Below are 22,139 nucleotides of genomic sequence, written 5' to 3'. Positions count from 1 at the left end.
TAGGTGAAGGGAGAGCATGAAATTCAATTCCAGGTTGGGAGTGACCCAAGGACCCACCTTCACCGTTCATCATTCTAGCTCACCATCTGCAACCAACTATTAGCACCCATATTATTATTCATAACATATATAGATCTCAGACTGGCAAATTGATGTTTTCTAAGGCTGTATTTTTTAAGGGAGCATGTTTTATTCTTGTCACCAGAACCCTTTATGTCCTTTTTAAGGGAGCATGTTTTACTTGAACCCTTATGTCCTTTCCAAAGGGAGATATGCAAGAATGGAACATGTACTAGCATTGCAGTAGTGCAAGTCATGTTAGTTTGCCAAGACTGCACATGGTACTGTCGACTATAACTATTACATACCAAATTTGAGTGCCATGAGATCACTGGTTATTGCTGTGACAAATCAAAACTGTCAACATGGGCGTTCTATAAAGTGCATCAATCACTTAACTACAATATTGTATTCGTGAATAATTATTTGTATTCTATTCATGATAATATCATATTCCAATAGTGTATTCATGAAAACTGTTACAGGATCAAAGTGTCAGTATATTGACATTATATGAGATTACCATGACTCTATTCACACAGTTACAAGACAATAGTTACAAGACGAGAGTGTCTGCAGATGAATTGCAAGAGTGAGAGTATTGTTATAACAAAATCCTCATTGAATCTGTCGAGTTATATGGGATCTTATGAACTGGATGAGCTTGTGAAATAATACACCACAAATCTGAGGGTCTACACAACAAATTCATCAGTTCGCAAGCTGTAAAGAAGTTATAATAACTTATTTCTCGTATCTACCAGGTAACTATTTGTATGTGACTATTCAACCAATTTTGTATCCAATATCAGCTTTTGGTATGGTACATATATCTTGAAGTGTGACCTAGGACATCAACATCATGATGTTATGATACCTGTATACACTGGCCAACTGAACTGGGTTTTTACAAGAAGGAAACTGGCAAATCATATAGCTAGATTGTTTCACAAGTAATTGTGTTAATTAGAATGTTTTCCACACAACAGCTGAAGAGAATACCCTACTTCATATGCAACAGCATATAAATAATTCATACAGAACACCTTATCCTGCATTCAGAATGATATAAAACAGAATTTCATCTTGCTTTAGTCATTGATATTAAGATAGGAAGACCTAAATGATAGTCATTGAGTTATGTTATGAATCAGGCAATTGAGATTGGTGTTACCAAGGTTTCACTGGAGACAGCATTGACTTAATGATTTCAAAATTCTAATTATTTCAAAATGGTGTTTCGGTATTGGTTCAGAAGGTACAAGCATGTGTACGTTCCATTGAAAGAATAAGAAGTGAAAATCCAAGAAAACGCTCAGTCTTCATTGAAGCTGTAGCTTCCAAATGCCACATGCATATCCAATTTTATTTGAGTACTGTTAACTGTAGAACTAACATTATACAGGTCAAATGTGATAAAGACATTTAGGAAATGGAGTTATGTAAAGGGGTAAGTCTGGGATGTACACTGCAACCTTATGTTACAGTGAACTCCATTAAAACAATGAGAGCCTACACGCTACCAGCACACATGGAATCCTAAGCTTGAGATAATATCACCCATTGTTGTGATTAGTCCACAAACATGGACAGCACCCCTCGGTTTCATAAATCAATATCACACATCCTCTGAGCAACACATACTGAGACATATCATCTAATTGTCATATTGTACAAAGCTTCAAAAGCAACTATCTTTCTGCATTAGTTTGTTATTCCTTACAATGCAACTGCAGTCTTCTCACACACATGCAGAGCTGGGAGGTCAGAGGTCACTTCCTGCATGACCTACATAATAAGAGGCAGGCTGTCTGAGCTGCCTACTGCTATCATGGAGTTCAACTGTCCTCACTGACCTAGATCCAAACAGTTCAGCTCAACTCACCCATCCACAACTAGCTGTGGCTACGTAACTAGTTGTCTCAACCATACAAGACTGAATTATAACATATAAACTGTAAATCCTAACGTTTCCCTGACAAGCAAACGCTTGACATTTTTCAATGTTTTACAACATGTTTTCTGTACAAAAACAGCAGTTCAGCATTACATCAAACTGAGAACTAGCCATGAATGATAAACACAGTGACATATTTAACACTTTTTGTAATAATTTCTACTCTGCAAAGTCAGATCAAGTACCTTGTTTTTAGTCTTTGGTTATTCATTTCCATAATGTCTCAATCATCCTGTCAAGCCAAGCTTCATAAATTCATTAAGTATTTCTCACAGTGATTCGTAAATTCAATTACGTTTGTTCCTTACAATCTATTTACATTTCTGTTATTCTCATAATGCATATTTATCAAAGCCATCAAATTTCGTTTGTTAGTTTGCAGTGGACAACATTCCAGGCATACAAACTAACGGGCAAAAGAAACGATACCAAGTCGAAATCACTGATATTACAAAACGACACACCACCATTGTGAAAAAGGAAAGTGAATTTTAATAACAGGTGTATGCCCGGCAACAAGTTAAAATTCACTTTCCTTTTTCACAATGGTGGTTTGTCATTTTGTAATATCAGTGAGATATCGACTACTAAGGCATCGTTTCTTTTGCCCGTTCGTTTATATTTGGTTTGAAACACTTAAGTCTGTGATCATTATGGTGACTAAGTTCCATGGTGCCAGTTTATGCTGTAATTTTCTTGATATTGTAACATATATTACACTCAACAAGGTTGGTTGTTATTTTCTGCAAATAAAACTGGAGTTTACAGGCAAGACAATCTTCAGTGGGACTGCCATCCCCTGGGCCCTTGAAACTAACCTCTATTAACTGTGGACACAATAATTCCAGCTAGCACTTCCTACTGGTGAGGCTCTATCCAGGCCTACAGGAACCTGTTGTTCAACCTAACATATTGTTGCAAAAGGTCATTTAAAGAACATTCCAAAAATCCAAGAACCTGTACATTATACAGTGAAATGAAGAAAGAAGGATTACATGTACCAGTGCATAAATACTCTGGGCACCTTCACAGCACAGAAGATAATTCCATCTCCACGTTCAATCACCTGACCAGCATATGTTTCCATTCCTACACACCATCACCTAACCAGCATATGATCCCATCCCCTACACACATCACCTGATCAGCATATGATCCCATCCCCCTCCACACATCACCTAACCAGCATATGATCCGATCCCCTACACACATCACCTGACCAGCATATGATCCCATCCCCACACACACATCACCTGACCAGCATATGATCCCATCCCCACACATCACCTGACCAGCATATGATCCCATCCCCACACATCACCTGACCAGCATATGATCCCATCCCCACACTCCATCACCTGACCAGCCCATATGATCCCATTCCCACACACATCACCTAACCAGCATATGATCCCATCCCCTGACCAGCATATGATCCCATCCCCACACATCACCTGACCAGCATATGATCCCATCCCCATCCCCACCATCACCTGACCAGCATATGATCCCATCCCCACACATCATCTGACCAGCATATGATCCCATCCCCACACACATCACCTGACCAGCCAAGGTCTAGAAAACACAGTATATTGATTGATGTTGTGAGGAATAACCCACGGTGTCGGAGCATGATGTCACACTATTGAACCTAGTCACCATGCCTCACCATGCCTAACCATCTGATCCATGTGACCTTACGGCCACCCTAGGTTGCATGGGACTCATGCAGAATATGCTATGATCTCCTCCCCCATATCCTGCTGGATGATGGTGCTAACCCACTGACATATTAATCCTTTCAAGTATTGTTGGACACTGTAAATATGACAGAACTAGGTGTTACAGATTAACGATGTAATATGAAAGAATCAAGTGGTCCTTGACTTAGTGTGACTAGCATATGAACATGTCTTTGTCGAGACAAACTTGATGACTTGGTGTTAACTACATCGTAGTACATGTATCTAGACATCAACAAGTTCTCGGTATAGATGCAAGCTACCTGTGTGTAACCCATGGCATTGCAATGCTTCAGATTGTTAGTCCCCATTCAATAGTAGACATACAAATATCAATAACTGTCAATTTCAAATTAATAAGATACCTTGCACCTTTCTGACACACTGCCAGGTAATGCATCGTTTGAACCAAATTACATAGTCAAATTTATCGGAGGCTTTGGTGTTGAGCTAGTCACCCTCAAGTATACACCAAACATCAGCTTACGTTTATTGTATATTCTGAGACAAATAACTTTGGTGTCGCATTACACATAGAAATATACATTGATGATTTAGAAAAAGGGGAGAAGGGAACACTGTTGCCATCTTATAGAAGCATTGCCTTGTTATTTGTCCACGATAAAAAAGCAAAGGTAAACATGGTCAAAGGGAGGAAACTCTGGGTCACACCATCCCAGATCAATACGGAAGAAACAGTTTCAAAAGTCAAGGTCATAACATCTGACACCATAAAGCTGTGAATGAGGCTATTTAGTTCAACAAGATATCAGCGTACAGTCGAAATTATCAACAGGTCACATTGCAAATGACAGTAACAGTAATCAAATCGTGTTATACTCAATGATTTATATGCACATGTATAGGAGTAACTGACTGTAGTTTTCAGACTAACACTACTGCAGTGGCCATGTTTTATCTCACTTTGGAAGTCCTGACGAGCAGTTTCATGACAAAATGACCCAGAAGTGATGACTGAGAACTCAAAACTTGAATAGTGAGAGGGATACAATAAATAAATTATTGCATTTTCATCCATGTGAGTAGGTAATATATCTTAAGGATATATTTTCACAGTTTGTAGGTACTTGGGAATAATAAATGATGTGATGTTTGGCAGTTAGGCAAAGATTTGAACATCTAATTACAACTTTATAACAGATTAACATATATTGCCCAGAAATACTGGGAAAACGTCAACATACACTTGTTACATGAAAACAAACTCACTTATATATAAGCAACTTAAATGCCAGAGAATAACCTGTATTGATTATTTGCCGTAACAAATTCTTTTGAGTATAAAAGGCAACGTGGCAATGAAATTCATATGACTGGATCATTGAAAATAAAAAATGACACCATGTATCTTCAAAAGGTGTAGGTGCATCCAGCCCCAACTGTGGCACCCACAACCATGACAACTCACACAATTTGCATAAAAAATGTTCTCACGTTTGAAAGACACGGTATTCAAATAATTAGAAAGGCATTGAATCAGGAGACTGTAATTCTATGTGGGAAATGATGATTCATTGAGTATTAAGACTGGTCAGGAGAGCCCTAATAATATGATACAAGATGATCTAGTCTTGTGAAAGAAAGAAGAACAACATAATTTGATGGAACATTTGTGTGAAGAGGACACACAAATTTAACGTATGGAAGTGAACTAGTCCAAGGTATCTAACACAACAGAATTGAGATCTATTACACCTATTCGAGGATGAAAGCTATACATGGCATATCAATATTCACAAAGTGATCATATCTAAAAATGCTGAAACTTTTCTCGAACAATCATTCCATATTCTTCTACTTTCATTTCACAAGTTTATTCAGAACCACTCTTTTTGACAAATTTTATTTTTAGTTTCCTAATGTTACACAGTACATTAATATAAAGAAATACAATTGATATTTCACTTTGTGCCAGAAATTTTTTGGGTTTGCCTTATTAGCACAACAATTTTTAGTAACGTGAGCTGGAATGTACATAATAAATTGAACATTTTGCTTTCCTAATAATATAATCTAAGTCTGTTGATTGATGAAGTTGATATTTTATCAACAGCACGTGTACGCTCCTAAATTATGTTGATCTTTAACTCCAGACATGAAACCGTATGACGGAGATCAACTATGTCATCATAAACTGTTACACACTGAGGCTGTTGTTTCATCATGATTTCCTTGTTGCAGAACCTTTCACCAACTAAACATGTTACAATGTAGAACCTTTCAAAGAAAATTTGTACTTAGGTAAGAAAAGAATAAATCAATATTTAGTGGATTACTTTTCGACAAGTAAGCCAACCTGATTATAACTTCTCCAAAGTTGCTGCTCTAAAATATATTACGATATAATTGATATATAATCAGACGCTAACTACTAGTATAGATCTGTTATCATTCACACTGACGCAGCCCAACTTACACTACAAGAATACTGCAATACATAATGTCATCTACAAACCGCACTTAAATGTAGTTTAACCGGGCACTTAGTTTAAACAGAAACAACAACAATTGCACTTCTGCACTTGAAAGAATCACATTTACCTTGAAGGTCAGGTCACACTGTGACACTGAGATTGTTCTTGGGTTGGAAATATGACTAATATTTCCTGCAATTTGGATGCTTTACTTACACTTCAGTATGGATTTTTTTCTTGGAAAAAGTCTGTTGTTGAGTGTACTTCAATTTGCAAAAGAAAATTCTCTCTCAAAATGAAGTATGCATTTTACCAATCTGACATGATTTCCTCACTGTGAAAACTCACACAAGGCTATGTGTACAAAATGGCTGACATCCCTAGTCTGAAAAAGAGGCTGGTGAGCTGTAAAAACGTTGAACTGGAATGCAATATGAACAGAACTTGTGATTGTTGAATAAAATGAGTTAGCAAAATCTATCGAGTACAATTTGAAACATAAAGTCACCTTTAATCAACTTTGCTACTGCACATGGCGATGTTACCGGGGACATGTCACGTGACGCCGCTATACCATGATGCACCACTTGGAAAATGGCGGCCCCCATGAACGAGAGTTCATGCGTTTTCGTTATTGCTGAATGCGGGTATATTTCTCCTATGTAGCAATCAGCGCTGACTACGGACGGTCGTTATCTCGTCGGCTCATCTAAATGCTTTTATGCACTTTGTTTTAATTCATTACAAATGTTTTTGTTCGATCATGCAGGGAACCTTTTCGTGGATATCGAGTTGACGAAAATGCATCACGATCAGATGGTGTAAACAACACCACAGTAGACGGCTATTGCAGTGACCATGTATTTTATGCTTTTACGTGCAATTACACAGGTTTGACCAGCTGTGACTTCCGGGATAACAGCTGATAATCAACAATGAAATACATTAAAATGCAGACTCAGAATATGTGCGCCTTGTTCATTGTTTTGATGCTGAAGTTTGCTTCAGGTGAAACTCTCAAAGGTCATCATCAGCCTTTGGGCTCTCACACATCTCCTCGTGGTGTGACTTTCATAGGCAAATTCTCATCACCAGGTGTGTTTTATGAAAATTTTGTAAAGGAAAGTCAACCATTATTAATGAAGTCACCCCTCCTGGACAATCCTTTCCCAGCATTTGAAAAATGGACTGATGGTTATCTTCGGTAAGAATAATTTGAAAAGCTATGTGAACATAGGTGAGACAATTTGGCATCATGATTAGGATTATTGTTGGGTTTTTGTCTGTGTCACATTTCTTTATCGGTACACAGTTTGACTTCTATAGATATCAGAGATGACTGGTTATTTAGTGCAGATCTGTACATTATGGCAATATCATGAAAACATGCATATTTTTCAAAATATATCACAATGACCAAAATTCCTTGTGTTAGACATCTAAGAAATTATGTATATTATGTAACTTAATTGTTACTTAAATGTTTATGTTGTAAAGTGCTTCATAACAACTTTTGCACATGTATACAGATGAAACACATGGAAAATGAAAATCGGGAAACTCTTAAAGGACAGATCAAAACCAAAAAGAAGCATTGGTAAAAAAATTGAAAATTGTATTATTTGTCTTGACAAATAGGAATAATAATAATGACAATTATTATGGATATACAACTTCTTTTATTCTGTGGAGGCGATGTTCTAATAGGTTCTAATGTTGTTGTCAAGCAAGTGATACATGAGTAACAAATTGAGAGAAATCTGTATTGGTTAGTAGATTGTACGTACATGTTAGCCATGAAGTAGGAACTTTCAATTTCTGATCTGGGAATTATTTCCTGACATTTGCAACAGATGGCCTATGAACAGACTCAGACAAATCCATGGTAGAGCTAATAAACAAGTTCATTTTGGATTAAAATCTTTAATTATAGCGTATTTTTTATTACAAGTTCTTTTTTAATCTCTGAATAATGCTACAACATACTACATGTAATAGGAGTATTGGACTGCAGTGTTATGTTCACATCCACTCTTGTCCATTTCCTGATAATCAAACATGGGTATGAAGTTAGCGTTTGGAATTACCTTCATTTAATAAAACCCTCAGGTTTAATTACAGCAAACTTCATCAACATGATCAAACACTGGAAGTGGTATATTTCAGTTTGCATGTTTCCTGGGCTTTGAATTTTCAGGGAGGAATACGGGAGTGAGGTGGTGTCAGTGGAACAGTCTAAAAAGGAAAAGAGGAACAAGCCCACATCCACCATGACCCTCCATGAGTTCCTAGATCTCTATCAGAAGAAGAATGTCTACTTGGTTCAGTCACTTCCCAGCAGCATGAAAGGTAATCTCAGCCTAAGAAAGTTGTCTTTGTAGGACGAGTAGAAACCTTATTTCAGATGTACCTAGTGTTCATGGCCAGTGCTACTTGCACTACAAACACATATGTACAATGTTTACATTGTCATCCATTCTTTTCACTTCCATTCCGTGACAAACTTAGGCAGAGCACCAGATAAGATTTAGCTCATGTGGGTACTGTACCCACTGTATTTTTTTGGAGTGGGTATTATGAATGTTGAGTGGGTATTTCATTTTCTGTTACCCACTGCTTTCAAACGTGTGCATTTCAGTCATTTTACTCACCTAAGTATATTGACTCAGCCTTATGACTATGTCATACCTAATCAAAACCAACTTAAATATAATGGAAATGAGTTCATAAAAAGTCCCTCATCCTAAATGGACAGTACAGCACTTGTCCTATACTAACAGTACAACTTGATAGCAATCAATGTCTTTTTCATTACACAAGCGATTTTTATAAATATATTCCGTAACGCCTTTGTTTTAAACTTTTGCGTATCTAACATTTTAAATGCATTATTGGTACGCAACAGTTATTTTTCAATGCATAGTTTCAAATTTTATATGAGTATTTTACCCGGATACGCAGCTTATCTGGGCCTCTGATTAGGCATTGAAAAATCAAAATTAATAATCTCAAATGGTACAAGAAATGAGGGCCAATGTGGTTGAATTTATACTTGTTCTCTACAGTTTAGAAGTCTGCTACTAATTATGTAGAATGTGTAACAGTAATAATATCACTGATTAATATCACATTTTTCTCATGTGCTCACATTATTAAGATCTAAAGGGTCATTATATCCAGATAAATATACATCTTGTCTGTTTACAAATTCTGTATACTAATGTCAACAGAAAATGCCCAGCTTCTACAGAATGTGGCTACATTTACACACCTTGTACTGTGAATGTGCATGTTTCAAGTATTAAAATCGTTTCACATATGCTATGGCCTCTAGCCTTCAGTTCGAAATATACAGATTGAACCTCTAATCTTATATATCAAGTGAACAAGTTAATTAACATTCATCCAAAATGAAAATGCCTTCGGGATAAATATTAAATATAGTTCATGATAAGATTATTATCAGCTGATGTCTGAGGGGCAAGCTCCTAAAATCCCCTGAAAGTTGAGTGGGGCAGCTTAAAATAGTTGCTGGAAAATTTTTAACTAGGAGGGGCAAGGGGGTAGCCTAGTGGTTAAAGCACTCGCTCATCACGCCGAAGGCCCGGGTTTCGATTCCCCACATGGGTACAATGTGGAACCCATTTCTGGTGTACCCCGCTGTGATATTGCTGGAATATTGCTCAAAGCAGCATAAAACCCAACTCACTCACTCCCTTTGAACTAAGAAAGGATCATGCATACATCTGTTGCCTGTTTACTGGAAGGTGGTTGGTATCTTGTTTTGAAGGTTCAGCTTTGGTGTACTTTCATTTCCATGGTTACCATGGTTACAGATGATGTCCACCTTCCCATCACCCTACAGTGTGGGGGAATCCAGCATGTGCTGCAGGACACAGTTCTGTGGATGAGCAGTGGCGGCACCAAGTCCGTTCTACACAGCGACAAACTGGACAATCTGCTGTGTGTGCTCAGTGGAACCAAGGATGTCATCCTCATTGATAAGGTGTGTGGTTTACTGAGGCAGTGATGTGCTGTGGCAGGTTTGATCTAAGACAGTCATGTACTGAGACAGTGGTTAATTTAGACATGTTTTGAAGCAGTGATGTATTAAAGCACTGGTGTATTGAGGCAGTGTTGTGTTTCAGGCAGAGGTGTGTCAAGGCAGTGGATTAAACTTAATTACTGTCCAGTAGTGTTGGGAATTGGTTGGAATCACACAACTGATAATTGGCTTATTACCAATGAGCAATCATCGAAAAAAATTGGTTAGCATCGTTTTTCAGATGTTTCTATGTAGGTTGTTAATGCAGATAGGTATAAGGTGGTTCTCTGTTGTTGTGTTTGTTTTATTTCGAAACTGCGCAAATTGCATTTGCAAATTTCACATCCCATGTAAAAAATGATGCAACTTGCTTCTTTAAAGTGATGACTAATAGATCAAGAACAAAAACTTCCCGTAGTTTTAAGAAATATTTAGTCATGACTTATCAGCAAGTGAAGTGAGTTTTCTAAGCATTCAACACGTTTTATGTCCCTGACAACTCTAAAAATATGTCAAGTGTTTCAAACACTAAGACAACGGTTCCAAAATCGTTTGTGTTCAATTATGCAAAAATGTGATTGAAAAGCATGGTCGTTTGGTCACTGCAACCAATCTTTTCAATTAATTGGAACACCACTACTGTCCATGAAACGTGATTCCGTGTTGACGAGGCATCTGTTCTGCAGTGATGATGTAGACTGTTGTGACTTGGTATTGTCTAGCTGTGCTCATACACCATGACTCTGACCAAGGCAGGATCACATGAATCTTCTCTCTGAGCAGAACTAACGATAGCCAGAGCAGTGTAGAGTCACCAGAGTGGAGCAGGCACTGAATAACCATGGTAGAATAGGTACCGAGTAGCCAGGGCGGAGTAGTTACTGGGTAACCAGGGTGGAGTAGGTACCGAGTAGCCAGGGTGGAGTAGTTACCAGGAAACCAAGGTGGAGTAGGTACTGAGTATCCAGGGTAGAGTAGTTACCAGGAAACCAGGGTGGAGTAGGTACCGAGTAGCCAGGGTAGAGTAGTTACTGGGTAACCAGGGTGGAGAAGGTACCGAGTAGCCAGGGTAGAGTAGTTACTGGGTAACCAGGGTGGAGAAGGTACTTAGTAGCCAGGGTAGAATTGTATCCAGGAAACCAGGGTGGAGTAGGTACCGAGTAGCCAGGGTGGAGTAGGTGCTGAGTAACCAGGGAGTAGTAGGTGCTGAGTTACGGGGGTAGAGAATGTACTGAGGAAGCATGGTAGAGTATGTACCGAATAACCTGGGTGGAGTTGGTACAGAGTTACCAGGGTGAAGTATGTACTGAGTAACCTGGATGGAGTAGTTACTGGGTAACCAGGGTGGAATATGTACTGAGTAGCCAGGGAATAATAGTTACTGGGTAACGTGGGTGGAGTAAGTACAAAGTAGCCAGGGTAGAATAGTTACTGGGTAACCAGGGTGGAGTAGGTACTGAGTAGCCAGGGTGGAGTAGTTACTGGGTAACCAGGGTGGAGTAGGTACCGAGTAACCAGGGTGGAGTAGGTACCGAGTAGCCAGGGTGGAGTAGTTTCCTGGGTAACCAGAGTGGAGTAGGTACTGACTAGCCAGGGTAGAGTAGTAACCAGGGTGGAGTAGTTACTGAGTAGCCAGGGTAGAGTAGTAACCAGGGTGGAGTAGTTACTGAGTATCCAGGGTAGAGTAGTTACCAGGAAACCAGGGTGGAGTAGGTACCGAGTAGCCAGGGTAGAGTAGTTACTGGGTAACCAGGGTGGAGAAGGTACCGAGTAGCCAGGGTAGAGTAGTTACTGGGTAACCAGGGTGGAGAAGGTACTTAGTAGCCAGGGTAGAATTGTATCCAGGAAACCAGGGTGGAGTAGGTACCGAGTAGCCAGGGTGGAGTAGGTGCTGAGTAACCAGGGAGTAGTAGGTGCTGAGTTACGGGGGTAGAGAATGTACTGAGGAAGCATGGTAGAGTATGTACCGAATAACCTGGGTGGAGTTGGTACAGAGTTACCAGGGTGAAGTATGTACTGAGTAACCTGGATGGAGTAGTTACTGGGTAACCAGGGTGGAATATGTACTGAGTAGCCAGGGAATAATAGTTACTGGGTAAGTAGGGTGGAGTAAGTACAAAGTAGCCAGGGTAGAATAGTTACTGGGTAACCAGGGTGGAAGTAGGTACTGAGTAGCCAGGGTGGAGTAGTTACTTGCGCGGTATTTCAGATGGCTTCCGCGGAAGTTAAAGAATCAAAACTACTTACTAATTGTAATAAAATATGCATATGATTGATGACCATAAAGATTTTCCATGACACAACTTGTAACATAGCGATTTCTTCTCCGAGGCGAGGTTGTGGTTGAAGTAACAATAATATTGTAAAGTAGTATTATATTGACACCCACCTACGCTGCCAGGAGAAATTTGTTATGTTATCGCTATAATCATACAAAATCCTATTGGCCATCAATAAAATACATATTTTACTACCGGTAGAAAGTAGTTTTGATTTTGTAACTTCGGTGAAAACAAACCTAAATACCATTTATCCTCAGACTGGCGGATGTTCCCAGACAGTAGCCGCCATTTTAAAAATAAAAAAAATCTGTTAGAATTAATGAGATTATAGTTTGTTTTTTCATCAAGTTAGAAAATCAAGACTACTTTCTACTAAATGGTAAATATGTATTGGAATCATAACCAAAAGCATTTTGCATGACACAACTTCTAACATAGCGATTTCTTCCCGCGAGGCGAGGTGGAAGTCGAAGTCACAATACTCTTGCGATAACTTTCTTGCTACATTCCCATGGTTAATGTCCACTCACCAGTATGTAGATACTAGTCAGTAATGCGTCTTTATATTTGGTCTTATAATCCTAATTAAATACTTGTATGCATTTTGAAACTAAATAAAAGCAGGCGATCTGCTGAATACTTATAGTGAATTTATAACAGAACTGTAATATCTAGACATTATATAGTTTGCCAATGTGAATCATAATTAGCACACACACCCCTAGTGCATGTTGTCTGTCTCATTACACTTCCTTCGAAAACAATGATTCTGTTGATATGCTCGACAAATGAATAAAAACAAAATGCAAATATTAAAATTAAAACAGATTAAAGTTATAGGAACAATATCAGGCCATTACCTTGTTGAGGAATGTATCCATCAATATCCACAAAACTGTTCCAAATGATGTGTCTTTTAACAGTTTAATATATCTGAAAAAGTGATAAATCTTTTCAGGTATTGGTGTATAGTCTCATTGGTCACCCAAGATAGCACACCTGGCAACTAATTGCATAATGTCCATGCTTTCTTTAAAACAGTAATTTAGTTAGCCAATAATGGGCAATCAATCAATGTATTGCGGTTAATCCTTTGAAAGAAGGGCGTTGTTTTTACAGCAGAACACCGACCGCGACAGAGTGTATTCAGTATAGATTAGTAAAATCTACATACATAAACACTACCTTTTGACAATTCCGCTGTGTAAGATAAAAGTAATTAATCAATCAGCGTGTTATCGGTTAATCCTTTGATCGATGTTTATAATGTTGAATATTTACTCAGACACAAGAAATGCCAAATGGGAACCTTTGTCGAGTTAATCTAAGTGTGTTACCACTAATTATACCTGTTATAAATTCATTAACTGACCATCAAGTGAATGATGACAAATAACATATGTAGGTATATACCACCTAACACGGGTTACAACAAGGGAGTATTAATTGCTGTATTGCATGTGAAAACTTATGGGCCGACACTGTTTTGAGAATACAAACAGATTTTTACATGACATGATTAAATATCGAGGTAAAAAACACAGAAATGGGATCAATTTGGATCAGTCATTATACAAATAGGGCCCTAACGACACCAATCGATTTTGACAGAATCGTCTATGAAAACAAGTTGTAACTTCGGAAACTAGGCAAAGCAGGAGACAAAATTAAATGACAGTAGATTGTGAGAACATATAGCTTTCATTTTCCACAACAATTGTCCGCGATTTCAGGTTTATACAAGCCTGTAAACAAGATAATTTAACCCCTAAAATGTAGATGAATTCTGCATCGGCCCTCAAAGCTATTCCTCATATGGCGTCACAGATCTTGGCTCTGATTGGTTGAAATTTAGTTCGCCTTGGTGAAATTGTGCACTGTTGTCAAAAGGTCGATTTAAGTCAATTAAAGGTCGAAATGAGTAGTTTTAATGGCGGGGTTTTCATTTATAACGATGCCAGTTAGTGATTTATGTATTTTCACCCCTAGGGTTTATGTGACCTTTAACTGTTTACAAATTCTGTATACTAATGTCAACAGAAAATGCCCAGCTTCTACAGAATGTGGCTACATTTACACACTTGTACTGTGAATGTGCATGTTTCAAAATATTAAAATCGTTTCACATATGCTATGGCCTCTAGCCTTCAGTTCAGAAATATACAGATTGAACCTCTAATCTTATATATCAAGTGAACAAGTTAATTAACATTCATCCAAAATGAAAATGCCTTAGGGATAAATATTAAATATAGTTCATGATAAGATTATTATAAGCTGATGTCTGAGGGGTAAGCTCCTAAAATCCCTGAAAATTGAGTGGGGCAGCTTAAAATAGTTGCTGGAAAAATTTTAACTAGGAGGGCCAAGGGGGTAGCCTAGTGGTTAAAGCTAACGCTCGCTCGTCACGCCGAAGGCCCAGGTTTCGATTCCCCACATGGGTACAATGTGTGGAACCCATTTCTGGTGTACCCCGCCGTGATATTGCTGGAATATCTCTCAAAGCAGCATAAAACCCAACTCACTCACTCACTTTGAACTAAGAAAGGACCATGCATACATCTGTTGCCTGTTTACTGGAAGGTGGATGGTATGTTGTTTTGAAGGTTCAGCTTTGGTGTACTTTCATTACCATGGTTACAGATGATGTCCACCTTCCCATCACCCTTCAGTGTGGGGGAATCCAGCATGTGCTGCAGGACACAGTTCTGTGGATGAGCAGTGGCGGCACCAAGTCCGTTCTACACAGCGACAAACTGGACAATCTGCTGTGTGTGCTCAGTGGAACCAAGGATGTCATCCTCATTGATAAGGTGTGTGGTTTACTGAGGCAGTGATGTGCTGTGGCAGGTTTGATCTAAGACAGTCATTTACTGAGACAGTGGTTAATTTAGACATGTTTTGAAGCAGTGATGTATTTAAGCAGCGGTGTATTTAGGCAGTGTTGTGTTTCAGGCTGGGGTGTGTCAAGGCAGTGGATTAAACTTAAGTACTCTCCAGTAGTGTTGGGAATTGGTTGAAATCACAACTGATAATTGGTTTATTACCAATGAGCAATCATCGAAAAAAATTGGTTAGCGTCATTTTTCAGATTTTTCTATTTAGGTTGTTAATGCATGCAGATAGGTATAAGGTGGTTCTCTTTTTGTTGTTTTTTGTTTGTTTTATTTCGAAACTGCGCAAATTGCATTTGCAAATTTCACATCCCATGTAAAAAATGATGCAACTTGCTTCTTTAAAGTGATGACTAATATATCAAGAACAAAAACTTCCCGTAGTTTTAAGAAATATTCAGTCATGACTTATCAGCAAGTGAAGTGAGTTTTCTAAGCATTCAACACGTTTTATGTCCTTGACAACTCTAAAAATATGTCAAGTGTTTCAAACACTAAGACAACGGTTCCAAAATCGTTTGTGTTCAATTATGCAAAAATGTGATTGAAAAGCTTGGTCGTTTAGTCACTGCGACCAATCTTTTCAATTAATTGGAACACCACTACTGTCCATGAAACGTGATTCCGTGTTGACGAGGCATCTGTTCTGCAGTGATGATGTAGACTGTTGTGACTTGGTATTGTCTAGCTGTGCTCATACACCATGACTCTGACCAAGGCAGGATCACATGAATCTTCTCTCTGAGCAGAACTAACGATAGCCAGAGTAGTGTAGAGTCACCAGAGTGGAGCAGGCACTGAATAACCATGGTAGAATAGGTACCGAGTAGCCAGGGCGGAGTAGTTACTGGGTAACCAGGGTGGAGTAGGTACCGAGTAGCCAGGGTGGAGTAGTTACCAGGAAACCAAGGTGGAGTAGGTACTGAGTATCCAGGGTAGAGTAGTTACCAGGAAACCAGGGTGGAGTAGGTACCGAGTAGCCAGGGTAGAGTAGTTACTGGGTAACCAGGGTGGAGAAGGTACCGAGTAGCCAGGGTAGAGTAGTTACTGGGTAACCAGGGTGGAGAAGGTACTTAGTAGCCAGGGTAGAATTGTATCCAGGAAACCAGGGTGGAGTAGGCACTGAGTAACCTGGGTGGAGTAGGTGCTGAGTAACCAGGGTGTAGTAGTAGGTGCTGAGTTACGGGGGTAGAGAATGTACTGAGTAAGCATGGTAGAGTATGTACCGAATAACCTGGGTGGAGTTGGTACAGAGTTACCAGGGTGAAGTATGTACTGAGTAACCTGGATGGAGTAGTTACTGGGTAACCAGGGTGGAATATGTACTGAGTAGCCAGGGTAGAGTAGTTACTGGGTAACCAGGGTGGAGTAAGTACAAAGTAGCCAGGGTAGAATAGTTACTGGGTAACCAGGGTGGAGTAGGTACTGAGTAGCCAGGGTGGAGTAGTTACTGGGTAACCAGGGTGGAGTGGTTACTGGGTAACCAGGGTGGAGTACTGGAGTAACCAGGGTGGAGTAGGTACTGAGTAGCCAGGGTAGAGTATTTACCGAGTAACCAGGGTGGAGTAGGTGCTGAGTAGCCAGGGTAGATTAGTTACTGGGTAACCAGGGTGGAGAAAGTACTTAGTAGCCAGGGTAGAATTGTATCCAGGAAACCAGGGTGGAGTAGGTACTGAGTACCTGGGTGGAGGGAGGTGCCTGGGTGGAGTAGGTGCTGAGTAACCAGGAATGTACTGAGTAAGCATGGTAGAGCTATGTAACCCGAATAACCTGGGTGGAGAATGTACTGAGTAACCATGGTAGAGTATGTACCTGGATGGAGTAACCTGGGTGGAGTAGGTACTGGTAGCAGGGTGGAGTAGGTACTAGTTACCAGGGTGAAGTAATATGTAGTAGTAGCCTGGGTGGAGTAGTTACTGGGTAACCAGGGTGGAATATGTACTGAGTAGCCAGGGTAGAATAGTTGCTAGTTACTGGGTAACCAGGGTGGAGTAGAGTACTGAGTAGCCAGGGTGGAGTAGCCAGGTACTGAGTAACCAGGGTGGAGTAGGGGTAGTTACTGGGTAACCAGGGTGGAGTATGTAGTGAGTAGCCTGGGTAGAATAGTTACTGGGTAACCAGGGTGGAGTAGTTACCAGGTAACCAGGGTAGAGCAGGTACTGAGTAACCAGGGTGGAGTAGGTACCGAGTAGCCAGGGTGGAGTAGGCATAGTGTAGCCAGGGTCTCATGACCACATCCTTCCTCTTTTCTGTTCCCTTTTGCCGCCCTTTCCCTGTATATAAGTGGGACTCGGAACTAATTGTGGTTCATGGTGCCCTGGCATTGAATTGCTGATGCTTCCAATCACTGGTTGGAAATAAAATCTTTGCAGTTTGTGTTTGGTATGAATCAGCAAGTGTTTACTGATGTTACTAAAGGTTCACAAGTCGGATGTGGAGGCACACGGGTTTGTTCAGGAAGGGACGTACAGCACAGTGGACGTGGACAGTGTCAACTTGATGCAGTTCCCCAGACTGAAGGCCGTACCCTGGCATCGAGCACATCTTCAGGCTGGAGACTGCATATATATACCTTATAAGTAAGACTGCATCTCTCTGCCTTACCAGAACATCGCCACTCTCAATTGTTTCAATTGTTGTAACCCATGAAGATCCGGGTTAGAATTGGTCTTCAGTAACCCATGCTTGTTGTAAGAGGCCACTTACGGGATTGGGTGGTCAGGGCTGCTGACTTGGTTGCAACATGCCATCGCATCCCAATTGTGTAGATCGATGCTCATGTTGTTGATCACTGGATTGTCTGGTCCAGACTCGATTATTTACAGACTGCCAATATATAACTGGAATATTGCTGATTGCAGTCTAAAACAAAAAACAAACCAAATCAAATGTTGTATTTACCAGAACTTCAGTTCATAACCTTGATCATTCAAACCTTGGTCAAAGGGAGATAATCAAGTGAAGTAAAGTGCTTTTTTATACTTTTATTTGGAAGTCACTGTTTAAGAACCTCTCTACAACTGTTTTCAGCCATTACTGAGTTGGTGTTTATTGCAGATGGTACCATCAGGTCAACTCTTTTGGTGGGGAAAAGAATCGCAATGTGGCTGTCAACTACTGGTTCTCACATCGGTGGTGGCACAACGCCACAGACTGTCGACAGTTCCAACAACTCAACGTAACAGAACCACTTTCCAAGTTCAAATTAGCATCAACCAATGAACAAATTAGGTTTGTTTTTACTGTGACAACTTCAGAATACTCATACAATTTGAATAATCACGGTTTGTCTGAATTACTGCCGATGTGACTTTAAATTTAACTCACTCACTCACTATACAATTTGAACTGATTGAAATGTTTCCACTCAGATTCTATCACCATGATTTAATACCTCTCCATCCAGAGATTACAAACCTTCCACGGGACAAATCAGGTGTGACATATTTATCATCAAATTAGCATTGAAGCCTCAAAATTCTCGGAGCAGTGTATGTCAGAGTTTCTTATCGTGGCAGTTCTGTTTGGAAGAGGATAAAGACCATGATATGTTTGAGATATTTCACACTTTTGTTTTTAGCCTTTTAGCCTTTGAAGTAAGGTAGTTACCACACCTGTTCATCAGCTGTCAGTAAATCTACCCTGAAAGTGCTGTCAGTAAATCTACCCTGAAAGTGCTGTCAGTAAATCTACCCTGAAAATGCTGTCAGTAAATCTACCCTGAAAGTGCTGTCAGTAAATCTACCCTGAAAGTGCTGTCAGAGGACTCTGATTTCACAGTGGAGCCAAATCATTTTGATTGGCCCAATACACAGTACATACTACATAATACAAGGGTGGTGGACGGGTATCAATTCAGAGTTACATCAATTGTTAATACTAATTAAATATCTGAAAAAATCTTCCTTTTTAGTTGTCATGTGACTCCTGAAGTGTAAACTGGTCAAGTCTGACAACCAGGAAGTGACAGTTCACAGCACAGTTTGGCTAGGGACGCTATGGGTGTGGCTGGCAGTGCTAACTGAACCAAACTGTAGAAATGTCACATGTACATCCATCGATAATATTGAGACAAAACATTGATTTGGATCATTGTTGTATGTGATAACTCATTTCAGTTCTTTTCAAATAACAACACAGTATTGTCAACTTGGTATGTTGATTCAGTGAATCTATTTGTCATATCCGTCACATCAGTGGTAATCCTTGCAAGGTCTTCATACTGTGTGCAGGATGATCAGAGTAGTCCCCTTGGGAACAGTTGGAACAACGCTTTCTGCAATAATCATGTAGGTGTAGAACAAGTCAATTGTTTTGTCTGGTCCACTTAACATTACACTATTGTACATATTGATGGAGAAAAGCAGTAGTTATGGCTCACTGGTATTTCTCGAGTCTATTAATACAGATAGGTGTCAGTAGATTAATTACTACTGACACACAAGGCACCACTTTGTTGAGGAGCACCTGCTAATGATGTAGAATTGCCATTGATGGATCTGCTGGTCATGGGTTCAAGTCTCAGTTGGCATCATATCTGTGCTTATCAGTTTCAGTAATATGTCAGTGTTAAAGTTCTCACACCTCACACTAAAATGTCATGATATAACTTGATTGGTTGAAAAATGTTCCCAGTATCTGAAAGCCTGTTTGCTTGCTGATCACACACTCATCAAGCCTGTACACAAATAACTCAGTCGCTCCCCTACTTACACATGCCTACACGTTACACTTTACACAAACAAGCTGCACTGCATTAGCATGTAATAATTGTTGTGCATGTTTGTTTCGCTTGTATGACACACAGTAACCACTGACCTGTGGAGATCCAGGTTAGAATTGATCTTCAGTAACCCATGCTTGTTGTAAGAGGCAACTAACGGGATCGGGTGGTCAGGCTCGCTGACTTGGTTGACACATGTCATCGTTCCCAATTGATCACTGGACTGTCTGATCCAGACTCGATTATTTACAGACTGCTGCCATATAGCTAGAATAAATCCGAATATTGCTGATTGCGGCATAAAATTAAACTCACTCTCAGTAACATTCTTCCTACCTATCTAACACTTCCTGATTGTTTGTGTTGTACAGGAGCCATATACTGGAGCCCCTCAGTGAGATGGACAGCATCAGCAAGGCTGACTTTGTGTCTGTGTTCCTAGCTGGAGCAGCTCCAGCAGAGGAGGTATGTCTGTGTTAGACCCCTTTCATCATGTGAGAAATATAGTCATAGAAATAGTCTTCAGGAAAAAGTTACTGTGATTACGAGTTAGAGTTTGCCTTTTAGTTTTACAAGATTTGCATGCATGATATCTCTCTGGCTCTTGGTTTCACTGAGGAGGTGAAGATCTGGGCTAGAACTGATCTTCTGCAACCCATGCTTGTCGAAAGGGGCAGACTAGTGGGATTGGGTGGTCAGACTCACTGACTTGATTGACACATGTCATCGTATCCCAGTTACGTAGATTGATGCTCTTGCTGTTGTTCACTGGATTGTCTGGTCCAGACTTTATTATTTACAGACTGTCGTCATATAGCGTGAATATTGCTGACTGCAGGGTAAAACTAAACTCACACACTCAAGCTATATAAGCTGACATGCCATGTTGTAGTTGAAATACTGTTTTAAGTGCATTTTTCACACATTCACTCACTCCCTGTTTTCAGTTTTTCCATTACATCGCCAAGGAGGAAACAGCTGAGGTCCTATCATGGGCACAGCTCTATACCTTTGACATTGATGAGGCTGTCATGAAGTTTCCAGAGTTGTTCGCTGCAGGCGTGAAACTTCAAGAGGAGAATATTCACAAAAAGAAACCTCGTAAAGAACCAATAATAGTCCAGGGTGACTTTCCCGAGAGATCAGATCGTACTATCAATATCCCCATGATAACTCCGGATGACGAGGAGTTTGAGAAAATGTTAGAGGACGTCGCCAAACATGGAGGCTCAGCTAATATAAACCCAGCTGACAAAAGACCTGTCATTGATGATGTCAAGGTCAAGGTCACTAGTAAGAAACAGCAGCAGGACAGGAAACCTGACAGTGAAAATGAAAAAACGTCTAGTCATAAGCATGATGAGTTTTGATGAACTTCAGGAAAGAGTGGAGATTTTGTTATATATTCTACTCAAGAGAAGTTAAAGAGCTCTTCATTCTTTCATATTACGACAGTTAGGCCAAATAAAAAAATGTTGTGGTTCCGATTACACCTCTTTAAAATTTAGGGTAGGTAGGTAGTAATTCTTATATTTTATATCTTTTTTAGAAATTAAAGTACGAACTAATAACACATTTATCAATGTGTAATTGTTTATTCAATCAAGCCCAAGGCCATCATGTTGACTTTCTCTATCAGAATGATCAATGTCCGTTGGTGCCGTGGAAAAACAATGGTATCTGAAAGCTTATTTTATTCATACCTCTTAAAAAAACCAAAGGTCCTCACCAGAATTAAAGGGTCGGTCGGGTGATCGGAACACCATTATTTTTTTTTGCCTTAACGGCACGTCCCAAGTGAGACTGAATCAAGTATTAATTTTTAAAACTTATCCTAACTCATGCGATGCATTCTCTCTCTACACACAATTTATAGTTAAAATTTTCAATTCCATTTGTTTGGAATAGTATCTTCCAGAGTTTCCACTCAGAATAGTGTGTAAGTGAACATAGTGAAGTGGAATAACAGTCCTTCAAAGTGAATATTAGGATGAACTT

At 39.6% G+C, this 22,139-nt stretch overlaps 1 protein-coding gene, 1 long non-coding RNA gene and 2 other non-coding genes across 4 annotated transcripts; 3 read left to right on the top strand and 1 right to left on the bottom strand.

Annotated features, from left to right (window-relative positions):
- Window positions 1–28: 28 nt before the first annotated feature.
- On the bottom strand, window positions 29–6,759 carry LOC124271556. Its single transcript, XR_006897074.1, has 3 exons — window positions 6,706–6,759; window positions 3,505–3,510; window positions 29–86 (listed from the first exon to the last, which is right to left on the bottom strand). It is a non-coding gene; the product is annotated as an uncharacterized LOC124271556 (long non-coding RNA).
- A 33-nt stretch (window positions 6,760–6,792) lies between these two features.
- On the top strand, window positions 6,793–21,701 carry LOC124271552. Its single transcript, XM_046706691.1, has 7 exons — window positions 6,793–7,401; window positions 8,395–8,546; window positions 15,168–15,337; window positions 17,837–17,997; window positions 18,476–18,649; window positions 20,513–20,606; window positions 21,089–21,701. The coding sequence occupies exons 1-7, from the start codon at window positions 7,133–7,135 to the stop codon at window positions 21,509–21,511; spliced, it is 1,443 nt and encodes a 480-aa protein (XP_046562647.1). The 5' UTR covers window positions 6,793–7,132; the 3' UTR covers window positions 21,512–21,701.
- Window positions 10,923–11,025, top strand: LOC124271571. Its single transcript, XR_006897081.1, has one exon. It is a non-coding gene; the product is annotated as a Z30 small nucleolar RNA (small nucleolar RNA).
- On the top strand, window positions 16,065–16,167 carry LOC124271570. Its single transcript, XR_006897080.1, has one exon. It is a non-coding gene; the product is annotated as a Z30 small nucleolar RNA (small nucleolar RNA).
- Window positions 21,702–22,139: the final 438 nt, after the last annotated feature.

This window comes from Haliotis rubra, unplaced genomic scaffold, assembly GCF_003918875.1.
Source record: "Haliotis rubra isolate DU_JTF1 unplaced genomic scaffold, ASM391887v1 Scf161, whole genome shotgun sequence".
Taxonomy (NCBI): Eukaryota; Metazoa; Mollusca; class Gastropoda; order Lepetellida; family Haliotidae; genus Haliotis; species Haliotis rubra.
Note: the sequence above shows the minus strand (reverse complement) of the source record. Positions and strands in the feature narration are given on the sequence as shown.

Excerpts from the sequence above, each read along its gene's own strand:
- LOC124271552 (XM_046706691.1), top strand. The coding sequence starts at position 7,133 with ATGAAATACATTAAAATGCAGACTCAGAATATGTGCGCCTTGTTCATT. Across the intron at positions 8,547-15,167 it reads ACTTCCCAGCAGCATGAAAG|ATGATGTCCACCTTCCCATC; the intron begins GTAATCTCAGCC and ends CCATGGTTACAG. Across the intron at positions 15,338-17,836 it reads ATGTCATCCTCATTGATAAG|GTTCACAAGTCGGATGTGGA; the intron begins GTGTGTGGTTTA and ends ATGTTACTAAAG.